The sequence below is a fragment of the Danio aesculapii genome, chromosome 18 (assembly GCF_903798145.1).
Source record: "Danio aesculapii chromosome 18, fDanAes4.1, whole genome shotgun sequence".
NCBI classification, from domain to species: Eukaryota; Metazoa; Chordata; class Actinopteri; order Cypriniformes; family Danionidae; genus Danio; species Danio aesculapii.
This window is the reverse complement of record NC_079452.1, coordinates 11874827-11889528: the sequence shown is the minus strand read 5'-3', so window position 1 is coordinate 11889528 and position 14702 is coordinate 11874827. Positions and strand designations below refer to the sequence as shown.

Genomic DNA, 14702 nt, shown 5'->3' with positions numbered 1-14702 from the left:
GCAATCAGAAGCAAAACAGCTGATGAACAGTCAGTCTTACATGAGCATTAATGGATTTTAAATGCAGCAAGCAAAGGCAAAGACCACCCCATGAGAACTGCAGCACAATATTTGACCAAATTTTCATCAGTTATGACAGGATAGATCTACCGATTTTGAGTCAGCCACAGGCAGACACAGAGAGACAGAACTTGTGGTTGGACTGCAATTTTGGCCCAATGACTTCCATTTGCCAGACAAGAAATGCAAGCTTGTGTGACAAATTTTGCATGCCGCAGCTTTCCAAAGTTCACTCTGACCTGCGAATTGGTGTCCAATAGAAGAGCAAATTGTGACCTCTCTATACAGAAATGTAAAATATGGAGCAATCGCTCATTTTATCAGTGTCACATCATCATGTTTTATCCCTGTCCTTTTTGCTGAACTGTCCAATGGAATTTTGCTTACTCAAACTCTAGTGAGACCACGGCTAGAGAGAGAAGGAGAATGTGTGCAAAAGAGAATACAGTAGGTGAGAGTTCAAAGTGGCTATTACCGCCGTGGCTTATACCGCCGCCGTTTGAAATAAATGCTGCTCTGTTTTTAGTGTAAGACCGCAGTTTGTGAAAAAGCCGCCAGGGGGCGCAAAGGGACGGGATGCGAACGGAAAGAAATAGCCTTTACAGCAGCTTTAAATATGCTACTGTGCTTGTAAATGATATTAAACAATAGGTCAAAGCATTATAAGTCCTTCATTAATCATTTAAAATTTGTTAACACACTTTATTGTAAACTTTTTAAGTGCAAGAGGACTCGTTTTGGAATTGAAGAAATAAAAGACAACTAACATGAAAGCACAAACATTCAGTACAATAAGTAGTCTTAAATAAATAAATAAAGCAGTCTTTTAGCCTGCTTTTAGTGTTTGCCGTTTTGATAGGACTAAGACAAGACTTTTTCATTTATGTTTTTATTTATGTTTTTATTTACATTTTCGTTGTTGATTATATTTTACTATCTTATTTTATGTCTGAATTATTGTACATAATAATAAACGAATAATGAAAATAAATTAATAATGAAAATATGCCTAAATAAATATTTATTTAAAGATATTGCGGCGAAACACCGAGAAACGGTCAGGGGCATGGTCTAAAGAGCTTAAGTTGAATGCTGCTTCATCAAAAGCAAAAAAATAAATTGACCTACCTTAAGCAGATCACTAAAAGTATAATAAAAATAATTTTTTGCTCTCTCTCTCTCTCTCTCTCTCTCTCTCTCTCTCTATATATATATATATATATATATATATATATAATTATGTATTTATTTAATTATATATAATTATAAATATATTCTTAATAAACTTCCCAGCCACAAATATTAAATACTTGTATTAAAACTGGGCGAGGATTAGAAAGAATACGATGCTTGTTATATAATTTAAAATGTTATTCCTCTTGTCCAATTTCTTTATGCACATTTTTTCACTCGGTACTCTGCCAGGAACTTCGCCGCTAAAGAGCACCTTCAAAATCTCAATCTCATGGCTCATTCTTCACGAATATAGAATTAAAATAATGCCGCGTTTGGTTCATTGTGCATCCCGCGGGTGCAACCAACAAGAATTGTGCATTTTAGTTTAACTTTTTGAGCGTTAAAAGCAGTTCGGTGTTAGTTTTTATTTAAATATATCAAGCCGAAACTAAACAGCGCATTCTCTCCGCCTCCTCGTTCATAACCAGCGGGACCGGGACAACTGCTGAAGCAGGCAATAGAGAAACTCCGTCATTCATCATAATCTTTCTTAGCTGATGTTTCGGAGTCGAAAGAATATATTAAAGAAAAATGTTCTTTTAACAGTCCCTATATATTTTATCTTTTTCTTTCTTTTTTTCCTGTCATTTCTCTTCAGCAAATTATATTTTTTAAGCTGCTTGATTCTTTTAAAACCGAAAGCAGAGCCCGTCAATTGGTGTTTTTCCATAAGATACGTTTATCCTACGATAATTTATCCTCTGATCCTTTTGCATAAAGGTTTTAATAAAATAAAAAAAAAAAACAGGTCACTTAATTACTTTCGATGTGCAAAAATATTTGTTAAACGAATGTTATTTAAAAAAAAAGCATATGCACATATTACAATTGTAAAATAGTCTAAATGCATGGTCTAATCAGAAATAAAGGAAATTAGTTATATTTAATGCATAAAATAGGCTAGCCTTTTTATAAATTGAGTTTAATTGATTTGAAACTTTTAATTGCATTTTAACGTCCTGTATAAATAATAAAAATTGCATCAGATTGACGAAAAAACGAATATTAATACCTGCAAACAGGGCCACGGTTACTTTTTTTTCACTGACTGGCATGACTGGCAAACGCGTCAGAAAAAAAAACTGCTGAATCTCTGCGAATATTTGGTTAACTTATAAAACAAATGTCTGGTTTAGTGATGTTAGTAATGCATAGAAAAATGCAAAGCAGAATTCTCCTGAGCTCATTAAACCACTGATGACAGCGACGGAATCACTGGCCCACCACGTTCTTACGAACATATTTATTTATTAAAGGTATTATTTCATTGACCTGAACATAACCAGTTATAATATAATTACTAACCCATCCTCTAAAGCAGGCAACACTCTATTCAGCTATGTTTTGTGTTTTTTACTTAGAAATATTTTCTTTTTGGCGAATGCTTGGAGCGTAATATAGATATTTTAAATAACAGGTAGTAGGGGTGGGCGGTACACCGGTGTCATAGTCATCACCGGTGTGACATTGCGCCACGACATGGATTTTCTAATACCGTCAGTACCGTAATAAATCAATTATGCGCCTTGAACGGCTGCATTTACATCAATAATAGCTAATTCTAAATAATAAGGCATTCAATTTTCTTCAAACGTTCAGTTGTGGTCTGAATACATGTCCTTATACTACAGGGCTCGAAATTGCAAACCATTTTGGTCGCATGAGCGCCCGAAATTTAATCTATGCGCCCTCATAATATATTTGGGAGCATTTGTGTGTCTGAATATAATGAACAGGGAGCTTTTGTTACTGCAGGAAATACAAACGGCTGAAGAGTGAAAAGTGCACAGGTTTGCAAACCTCCCCTAAAGTTATAATAATAATAATGGCGCAGATGACAGCGATCATAACATGAGGTAAATGTTGATCCGCCAGCTGAGATCAATCGAGTGTTTTCGGAGAAGGTGCCCGAATCTTGATGCGTTGCATTCACCGCGTGTTCAGCGCAAATGTCCGCTAAATATAAAATCTAACACTGTACACATCATCGCCAAAGAAACTCACCTTTACTAAGTTTACACTGAAACTACGGCTCATAACAAAGAGCGGAATTGCGCCGGTGGTCATCATGAGAATCCTGCTCTGTCTGCTCATAAATTGGTGCGGCTGACTCGCCTGCTTTATTCCACCAACACAGAGAAATGAAGATCAGCTCATAACGAGACTGAGCATTTACAATGAACCAAACCAAAACTTTTAAAGAGTGATAGAAGTGAAACTTTCTTTTGTCCGTTCTTCCTTGAGATGTTTTTTATTTTGCTATTGAAAGTAATTCCATGATATTATGCCGTCACCGTTCAAAAGATAGAAACATTCATTTTCATAAGGCCCCATATTTAATGCGGTTTCGTTTTTTAAACGCATAGGTTTTGTTACGCCATCCGTCCTATAGGAGTTTTGGATTTTGTGTATTCATGTTTGTGAAAAACACTTAATAGTGGAGACCCCTTCCCCCTTCTCATAACCAAAAGCTTGTCTGTCAGGAGTTAATGGGCATCAGTGAGGCCGAAATCATGTCTATTTAAGTGTCTTTAATATGGTGTATAGATTATTATGCGTTATTGAAACATCAAGGGGGACGCAGCAAAGTCACTTATAAATTAAAATTGTATTATTTTAAGCAATTTTATTATTTTTTGCAACAGCCTTACATTTAAAACGGAAACTTAACGGCGATTATAATCAAAAAGAACTCAGCCTATAAGGCTAGATGTTTTCTTTCCCTTATTTATTAATTTATTTGTTCATGTGTTTGGCGCATGTAACTCGTGTGCCATCGGAAAACTAGTGTAATGACGGCAAGCCATCTTTCCCAGACTCGGGGCAAAGTCCTGCCTCTCCTTTCACTCCAACCCGAAGCCCCAGCTGGCCCTCCTGGCATCCTCTGCGTAAAACATATGCTGGATAAGTTGACGGTTCATTCCGCTGTGGCAATTACAGACTAATAAAGGGACTAAGCCAAAAAGAAAATGAATGACGAATGAATGAATGAATAAATAAATAATAATAATAAAATAAAAATAAGGTAATAATCTTTACACACAGATGCCGCGTAAGTGGCCTTTTTTAATTTAGAGATGGTACATTTGAATTGCCTCTGCCATTTCTTCCCCCACCTCAAACCTGAAAGTTGAAGAGAGAACTATATTCTTTGAATAAAACTATTGAGCTATAAAGGGAAAAAAACGCAGAAGAAATTTGCCATTATATTAATTTTAGCACAGCTGCCAGTCATTTTCACATTCGTTTTTCAGTTAGGGATTAATATTAAAGTAGCCTAGTAAAAATGTCTATACTATAATATTATAATTTGTTATATCCATTATTATTATTATTATTATTATTATTATTATTATTATTATTAAAGCTATACAATTGACAAAACGCAGAACCCTTTAAAAAATTTGCTTTCATTTTGACATAGCTAAAGCACACGTTTAAAGTTATGTAAAAAAACATCCCATTCTACAGCAGCAGTCAAGTTAGGACACTTAAAAATGCCTTTTGCGTTTGAAGATGATCGACCTGCGAAGTTATGTTTACAGTGTTATAAAAGAAAAAGGTAGGCTATTTAGTGCGTGTGGATTTACCGTAGACAGGCTTTCTGTTTGGCTAATGCCTAAAAATGTAAGTAAGTAACACATTAATTTTAGCAACTATTTTTAAATGGCATTTAAATTTTTAAATTCATTTTTTTATTTAATTTAACATTTAAATATAATTTAATTTAAAACATTTATTTTTTCCTCGCTGATTTTGGTTGGGTAATAAGCATGATGACTCAGATATGATCTAGTTTAGCTTGCATGTGTGGGCATATTTTGACGTCTTTACCTAAAACTTTAAACATTTATAATATTTAAAATAAAACGGAAAGAAATAAGGAGACTAACATAATTTAAAACACTTATTTGGTGCTTAAACCACCTTCAGAAAGTTTTGCCAGCTGTGGTAGAGCGCAACGGAGGCTCCACTGGAATGTAGCAGATGTGTTAAAACTTGGTATTATTTATTAATATGTTATTAATGTGTTTTTGTGTTCCTTGTCTTGTACGTCGCCGTGTTATTGTGCGTCAACGTCACGTTTATCTGTCCTTAAGCGCGCATATAGTCGAACATTTCTGCTCGACATCGGTAGAAACAAACTTCACAAGTTAAACTCCGCGGACACTGATGAGCTGCAAGATTTCGGCTTGCTCCGGATGCGTACCCATCCTCCGACCCCCACCTCACCACCTCGCCCACAATGGAGGCGCTTCAAGCAGCGCGAGAGGAAGCAGAAGAGGGGTAAGCGCGGGGGGTATCCGAACAAGGCTAGCGGCTAACCCCCACAAACCCGCAATCCCCTCCATCATTCTAGCGAACGTACGCTCGCTAGACAACAAACTGGACTACATCCGTCTACTTCGTTCATCACATAGGACTGTAAAGGACTGTTGTGCTTTTGTGTTTACGAAAACTGCACATTAGTGAGCAGCAGACAGCCCACCCCGATGCTTTTCTCATCCTGGCAGGGGACTTTAACCATGCAGACCTAAAGAGTGTGTTTCCAAAAATACAACAACACATAGACTTTCCAACACGGGGCAATAACACAATGGACTTTGTTTACACCACACAGAGAGGAGCTTACAAAGCCTTCCCCCTCCCCCACCTTGGTGGACCACTTAACTGTCATGCTAATGCCTGCTTACAGACCGATAGTTAAAGTCACCAAACCGGTTTGCAAGGAGATACAAGTGTGGCCAGAAGGTTCTTCAGAGGCTTTACAAGACTGCTTCAATACCACAGACTGGGATATGTTCAAACAGGCTGCCACTCAAAAGAGCAAGAGCACCAGCCCCAATCATGTACACCTTCTACAGAGGCACTATTGAGAGCATCCTGACCAGCTGCATCACTGTGTGGTATGGAACCTTGGATTTTCTGCAGGAAAACACTTCAATGCATAGTGAGAACAGCTGAGAAGATCGTTGGTGTCTCTCTCCCCTCCCTTCAGGACATTTACAGCACACGTCTTACCCGTAGAGCCCTCTGCATAACAGCAGATGCCACCCACCCAATGCACAACTTCTTCAGTCTGCTGCAATCACACACACACACACACACACACACACACACGCACACACACACACACACACACACACACACACACACACACACACACACACACACACACACACACACACACACATTAATTTATATATATATTTGGTTGACAATAAATAAATAAAAGAAAGAATTAATGAATGAATTCTACAGTCTGCTTGTGCCTCTATGTTTATAGAGTTACTGGAGACATCCAGTAAGACACAGTCAAATATTCAGTCCAAATGCACTGGAGAGACCTGAAACATGTAAATTTTTCCTTATTGGCTATATGACATTTAGATGTTGCATATTATTCTGTGGTCTTAAGAAAAGTGTTAAGTATTTCAGCACATAAGAGCAAATATAGCTTATAGCCCATTTCGTTGCGCTCGGCAGCTTTTCACTAATAAAGCTCTTCATGTAAATTTCATTTTTCAATTTTAGCCCGTCATATAAAAATATCGCCCTTGCGCCCTCATTTATGATATCCAGCCGCCGGGCCTGCTATAGCGAAACTTTATTGTTTGAGAAGAAACAAAAACGGAAACTGTGCATGAAAACCTGGCTGGGAAGACGGCGATAACATGAATTTTCTGTTCTTCAACGAGAAAAAAAAAATCGCAGACACGACACAATGACGGCGTTAATTATACAACGCAGTGTTTACGATCATATTAACAACTAACATTAATATCAATAACTCCTCTCGCTTTAGACTTACCTTTTAGAGCTTGTTCTTGTCGGCGCAATATAAGTTTATTGCATGTATAGCTACGAATCAGATTATGAAGAATGATTAAGAGCATGCTTATCCTTTATTTCATCCTTTCCGTAAGGTGTTTTATTTATTTATTTATATTTTTTTTAAATAATGATGACAATATTCACTATCTAAGCATTCCTCGGTATACTACCAACAAATTACGCCCCTGTACCCAAGTAGCCTACCTAAGTTAATTTACATTTCATGTAAAAAATAAGAAATCAAAAAAGACCAAAGTATTATGCTAAATATCCGTACAAACGAACATGTTTGTTGTTTAACTTTCGTTGATAAAACAACACAATACAGCCTATAATAATGAAGGCTAGTTAAATAGAAATAACTTTAACTGCTTGAAACAGTAAACGTTACATTTTAGAAACTTCACAAATACTAATCAATAATAATATAAATAGTAACGAAGAACAAAAATATTAGCCTAGGCTTGTAACAACATAAGTCAGATGTTGAAAAACCTGGCTGGGAAGACGGCGATAACATGAATTTTCTGTTCTTCAACGAGAAAATAAAATCGCAGACACGACACAATGACGGCGTTAATTATACAACGCAGTGTTTACGATCATATTAACAACTAACATTAATATCAATAACTCCTCTGGCTTTAGACTTTACCTTTTAGAGCTTGTTCTTGTCGGCGCAATATAAGTTTATTGCATGTATAGCTACGAATCAGATTATGAAGAATGATTAAGAGCATGCTTTTCCTTTATTTCATCCTTTCCGTAAGGTGTTTTATTTATTTATTTATTTACTTATTTATTTATAATTTTTTAAATAATGATGACAATATTCACTGTCTAAGCATTCCTCGGTATACTACCAACAAATTACGCCCCTGTACCCAAGTAGCCTACCTAAGTTAATTTACATTTCATGTAAAAAATAAGAAATCAAAAAAGACCAAAGTATTATGCTAAATATCCGTACAAACGAACATGTTTGTTGTTTAACTTTCGTTGATAAAACAACACAATACAGCCTATAATAATGAAGGCTAGTTAAATAGAAATAACTTTAACTGCTTGAAACAGTAAACGTTACATTTTAGAAACTTCACAAATACTAATCAATAATAATATAAATAGTAACGTAGAACAAAAATATTAGCCTAGGCTTGTAACAACATAAGTCAGATGTTGAAAAAAAAACTGCGTCTCTCCGCCTTTTGTTTTCTATTCATATTTTAAATTCTTTGCCAGAAAAACTAACATGTTGACTTTGTTCGGTTTAAGCGGAGACTTATTTGAGATTACAATGTTTCCAGCAGCACTGAGACGTGTGCCTGTAGCGCATGCAGATACGGTGGCAAAGAGGGTATCTTGCTCCGCCGCCTGCATTTCTCGGAAACCAGCTCTACATCGCGGAGCGGCGCGTTCTCAACTACCAAATATGCTGCTCCATTTCTCATCAACGTCTACTATTTATCAGTTTCTCTTTTGTATTTGGCCATTTTTGAAAAGGCCTCTCTGCCATACCTGGCTGGACTAGCTGGGCATTTGCGTTCAGTAGATGACACCGGAGCTGGCTCCGCATTCCATGGGCTGGGTGACATGACCGCAGCTCTGGAGGTTCGACGTGTTTGTCCATTTAACACTTATTTTTCTAAACAAGCCCAACAAATAGCTTCATCCTAATTATTGATTCGCCTTTCTCGTTCGCCACGAATCCAAAATGTTTTCAGATTGGCGCTGAGCGAGCATAAGCAGAGCGTAAAACACTGGCTGCAGTCAGTAAACAATTTAACAGATGCCCCGTCTGCAGCCAAACTTTAAAAATGTATAAAGCATATTTTAATCGTTTAACTGATACCATTCATCGGTTACAAACGTGCCCTTTCGGTTATTGCTTAATCGGTTATTTTGAGCATCCCCAACTAAACCGCATGTGCAAGCTCTATTTTTTTTTTCTCTCACGGCCGCACGCCGGAGATCCGGCATGGTGCCGGAATACTTTAAGCCCTGGTAAGATCATGTTTATTACTAAGAAAACTAAATCAAAATTATATTTTAATTGAACACATCTGATCACATAAGGTACGCACAGAAAAGTCTGTTTAGTGTTGTGGAAAGGCAAAGCTGAATATCTGTGGTTAAACTGCCACCCAGCGGTCAAAAGCTGCTGGCGCACCAAGTACCGCTGTCGCCGCGGTATGAATGGCGCCATAAGGAACACATTGAAGTAGTAACATCTGTATGTGTGTGCATGTAATTGACATGGGCATATCTAATAGCTCATAGAAACATGTTAGCTACTTCTTCGCAAATATTTTTGAGCATTTTAGAAAGTTGGTTAAACCCCATCAGCTAGTGTCCTCAAGATTACACAGGTGAAGACTCCAGCAACTGTCACTCAGTTATTATGGTTACTACTGATGTTTGAGGGTAGCACTTTTATTTAAATCTGATCAATACCGACCTATGACATATGAATATTCATACTTTAAGTGATTTTATTGCACAACTTCCAGCCAATCAAGAATTTCGACATACTGTGGAATAAGCTGAATTTAAATGCAGTAAATATCACAAGGTTTTCCCAGCCGAAAAGAAATGAATGAATGAATATTACAAGGTCTCAGCAGAGAACGATTAAACTACTCCAAAAACAGCATCACCTGAAGCCACTTCTTACAAACCTTCATCAAATTTTCAATTAGTCACAAGTAAGTACCAAGTACAAGTAAGTTACCAATTGGTCACAAAAGTAGCTTAACTTAAAGTAAGTTACTTTAAGTTAAGTTATGATGAGTAAGGTTCGACTATGTCAGTCTCTTTAATGTAAGCAGCGTAGCTCATTTACAAACCTGTGACTACTTTACAAGACCAACTATCATCCTTATGCACCATCATGGAAAATTCCATAAAGCAACACAGGTTCATTGGGAATACATCTCCATTTTTGCGAAACCACAGATACAGTACATGCCTAGGCATGCCTTTGCCTGCAGTTTCTTGGTAAAACGAATGCTAGGTGCAGTGTAGTGACAACTTTTGTTCCTTTTACCACTACTGACATTCACAGAGACATATTATCAGTGGATAAAGGATTGCTTTTGCATGGTTAAATTGCCCAAAATAAATAAGTAGCACAAAAACAACTTAAATGTGTCAGTGACCCATAATTGAACACGTTCGCCTCATTCTCAGTCATATGAATGACTTTTCTGGAGCGGTCAGTTTGCTCGGTAGCTCATCACGTAAGCTGTCATACTTGGGACGTGAAGCAAACTGGAGACAAGTGAAGGACAGTTCTAGAAACCAGGTAAAAACATGTGAAATCATCGTAAAAGGATGTGATCATGATTCGCTTTTCTCTTCCGTTGCTTTTGAAACACTATTGGTTGACTTTAGGGATGATTGTGGGTTAGTCGATCACAAGGTGTAAATGACACATATGATAAAACATAGCCCAGAAACATATTTGAGATTTGAAAATATGTAGACAGCAGACAGCGACAGTAGATTTGTCAACACAAGTTGCAAGATAATGTTGTCGGAATAATGTATTCCACAGTTCGCAAAAAGCTAGCCCTGGGCACATAATTCCAATGACTCTGGGTCGGTCAAATGTGACCAAACATCAAGTTGTTTTTGCAATATTCAGATAAAATATTATAATTTCTGCAAATATTTCTCTGTAGTTAAACCAAAAATCTAAATACTGTCGTCATTCACTCACTCTCAATTTGTTCCAATTGTGTTTGAACACTAAATAAATATGGTTCGGACTATGAATTATTTAGTTAGCCAATTTCCTCAAAAAAAAATTTCTTCAGCTGAATAAAGAAATCCATAGTGCTTTGGAACAACATGAGAATGAGTAAAGGATGTCATTTTTTGACTATTCCTTTAAATCAATTTAAAATGATGCCGCTAAACTGAAGTGTGTGTTTACTCATTCATTTTCTCAGCAGACTCACCATGTCTTTGATGCTGCCCAGTACAGCAGTCGTCATGATCCCAAGCACGAAGGCTAGCAGGTTGAGAGCAGTTAAAACCCAGAGAAGAACATACAAAGAGAGCACCTCCTGACAGCTCTGCACACCCACAAACTCATAGTAATTATTCAGATACCCTCCACTGGAAAAGAAAGCAGGTAGACAAATCCGTTACAGATATACCTGACTATTACATGTGCTATTTCATATTTATTAAAACAGATGTTATAAAGAAAGTGTACGTGGGCATGCGATGTGCAAAATATGGCGTGAAATGGGCAATATGCTTATTTTATTCTGCTATCTGCTTAAACATTGTCTTTTACAGTTAGGGATCTGTGTGAGACTTTACTTTATGCTGTCCTTCACTCGAAAAAAAAATACATTCACTGTTTGTTCAAACTATGTAAAATTTAAAATGAACTAAAACAACACAATTGTTGGGTTTTTTTGGGGACATTAATTTGTTTATGCTCAATCTACTTAAATTTGTAAGAATTAATAACTTAACTTAATTCCTTTATGTCTTCAACACAAATTGATGATGTGGAACCCAGCATTTTTACAGTTTTGCAATCAGAACTTCAACTCTTTAAACATAGTATTAATGATATATACTTCAACAAAAAACAGAGGAGAAATTAAGAGAACTTCTTTGTTAGGTTAGTATATCTTATTGTCTTTTTGTTGAATGTTTCTTTAAAATACTGTATGTCAATGTGTCGTCACAAATATGTTAATTACTTACTTGGCACAATCATACAAATCGCAACAGTAACACGTTCCACTGCGAACTTTCATATTACAGGACTCTGTCAGTCCTTGACAGGGAACCTACAAAACAATTGGTCATCTTTTAGAATTAGGACAAGCATTTGACATTAACAACTATTTTAATAACAATTTATGATCTCAAATACCTCTTAAACAAAGATAAAATAAGGACTCTTTGCTCTTATCAAAATCGTTTAAAAAAAACGGCTAAACCTGTATTCATAAATATAGTTAGGAATACAAACATTCATTGTCAAAAAAGTGCACTTTACCACTTTACTACAAAAGACCATTTAATAAGAGAATAATACAACTTGTATTATTAAGAAGAGTACAAACAGTATATTTTGGACACTTTTGAATTTTCATGTAATTTATAATTGAATGTAATTTCTGTGAAAATGTAGTATAGTGTAAATTTATGTTAAATGTAATTAAATAAACATCAGAGTATGTTTTTAACCTGTCAAACCCAGAGATAATGTATAATGAGTAAAATGAAAATAAAAAAAAAACTTGAGTAGTCCATGAGATCACTCCAATCACCTCCACCGGTCACCCGAACTCCATTTCCCATAACCATTTGCACCTCCACAGCTGATGCTCTTTACCTGACTATGTACTTGATTACTATGGCACCTTTTCACAATTATGGTTTGTTTGATATTGGGTATGTTTACATAGACACCAATAATCCGATTTTAATACGATTAAGACAATACTCTGATTAAGAGTCTACAATGTAAACACTGATTTTTGATTCATTTAATCTGATTAAGGTCATAATCGAACTAAACAGAAATCGGATCAAGACATGTGGAGTATGATGATTTTAGTTGCATTATTAGTCGCAAATGCAGTACAGACATGTAAACATCTTAATCAAACTATTACCGTAGTGTAGGATTTTCGCCGCATAGTCTATACATACATGGCTGTTTGTATATTCTCTGCATCTATCGAGTCAGTGAAGGACCACAGACACCTGCTTCATGAAATGTTGAGGTTTTTCCCATATGGCGTGCGGTATAAAATTTCATTAAAACTACACTCTTCCAGCAGTTCATACTCGCATCCAATATCTCGTTTGTCACGGGGGGCATGCATGAAATGTTCCTAAATGAAAGTGAAAGTGCCAAACTGCAGTTAAAGTCGACAAATTAAAAATGAAACACCTGAAATTACACAAAACTCCCGAGGAACTGTGGATATTGCGTTGACGCAGTGACGTTAATCGAATTACAGTGTGCTATAACATGTAAACCCGGATCATGAAAGTAACATTTAAAAAGCAACTCATGTAAACACCTTAATCATGTTATTGTCTCATTCAGATTAGAGCAAATAATTAAATTACTGATGTCCATGTAAACGTAGTCAATGTTTGATTAACTTTTAATAAATGCTGCATTTTGGATGCCTACCACTGTCCTCCTGCTTCTTGTCCATAACACTAATACAATGGTAAGTCAGTGTAAAAGATAACTAAAACAAATATTTACTGTAAAATTTACTAAAAAGATAAACTTTGGATCTGGAGTCACTACAAAATGTATGTTTTAATAGTATACACAAATATCTTCATTAAATATCTTCATTAAATAGTTACCAGTCTTCAAATACACTTATAAGTGACCTTAGTTTTTATAATTATTATTTTATCTGCATGTAGTTTATATTATTTTATTTTATTTTGAGATTTGAGAAGTACAATACAAGTGCACATTCATTACAATGGACCACATCTGTTTTTCACACAGGATATTTAGCATATTATCTACTATCTTTGACTCACTGTAGCATAGTAGTTTTCATAGATGTAACTGTTTCCACTGGTGTAGAACTGACATCTTCCTGCCTTCATGGGACGCATATCCTGTTGGCAGATTGTAAGAAATATCTTCAGATTGTCTCTTTTTGAATGATAAGATACAGTAGAAGGCTGTTTGTCTGGAGATGTTCATAGTGGACATTTCCCATCACCACATCTTTAGCATTCCCTTATCGTTCTTCTCCTTATCGGCTGCATCTGTGGAGCTAGACAGATCTTTTTACAAAAATACAAAAGATCGCCAGCATCAACAGGACCTTCTCGTTCCTCCAAATGAAGCCGTTGGATGTATTTTGACACAGTGATAACTTAAATGAATAAGCAAACAGCATGGTATTATACACTCTCAGAAATAAAGGTATGTGAGCTGTCACTGGGGTGGTACCTTTTCAAAAGGTACACATTTGTAATTGAAGGGACCATTTTGGTACCCTAAAAGTACATTTTAGTACCTAAACATTTTAAGAGGAACACTTTTGTACTTTTTAGGAACTAATATGTACTCCTGAGGTACTAATACGTACCTTTTAGGTACAAATTTGTACCTCACTTGCACTCCAATGACAGATCACATACCTTTATTTCTGCGAGTGTATTGGCGTTCCTAAATATCTTTTGTATAATATTTTAAAGAGCAGATGTTATTGTATTTCATCATTTGATTATCATTTATAGATATAGATGTGTAAATTGTAATATTTAGTTTGTGAATTAACTTTTGTGCACTGCCGTCTTGACCAGGTCTCACTTAAACAGGCATAGTGATATCTCGACGTGTCTTCCTGGCTAAATAAAGGAATTATAATAAAAAATACTAATAATTTTGGTAGTTTAGCTGCTTTGAAAGGTTTCTTGTACTCACAATGTTGAGCAGGATGAAAACACCATCGATCAGAAGACACAGGAAGCTGGATATGATACCAAAACTCAGGAACACGATGGATGCAACTAACTGGACAGAAAAAAGAAATTGAAATGAAATTATT

At 36.0% G+C, this 14702-nt stretch overlaps 1 protein-coding gene across 1 annotated transcript in view; it reads right to left on the bottom strand.

Moving 5' to 3' along the window:
* LOC130246073 (transmembrane protein 255B-like) overlaps nucleotides 1–14702 on the bottom strand; it is a 74460-nt gene that overhangs the window by 24733 nt on the left and 35025 nt on the right. The window contains exons 2-5 of the mRNA XM_056478933.1: nucleotides 14579–14668; nucleotides 13681–13761; nucleotides 11860–11945; nucleotides 11094–11253 (exon numbers count right to left, since the gene is read on the bottom strand). Of these exons, the coding sequence (XP_056334908.1) occupies nucleotides 11094–11253; nucleotides 11860–11945; nucleotides 13681–13758 (324 nt within the window). The 5' untranslated portion in view covers nucleotides 13759–13761; nucleotides 14579–14668. The remainder of the gene's footprint in view (nucleotides 1–11093; nucleotides 11254–11859; nucleotides 11946–13680; nucleotides 13762–14578; nucleotides 14669–14702) is intronic.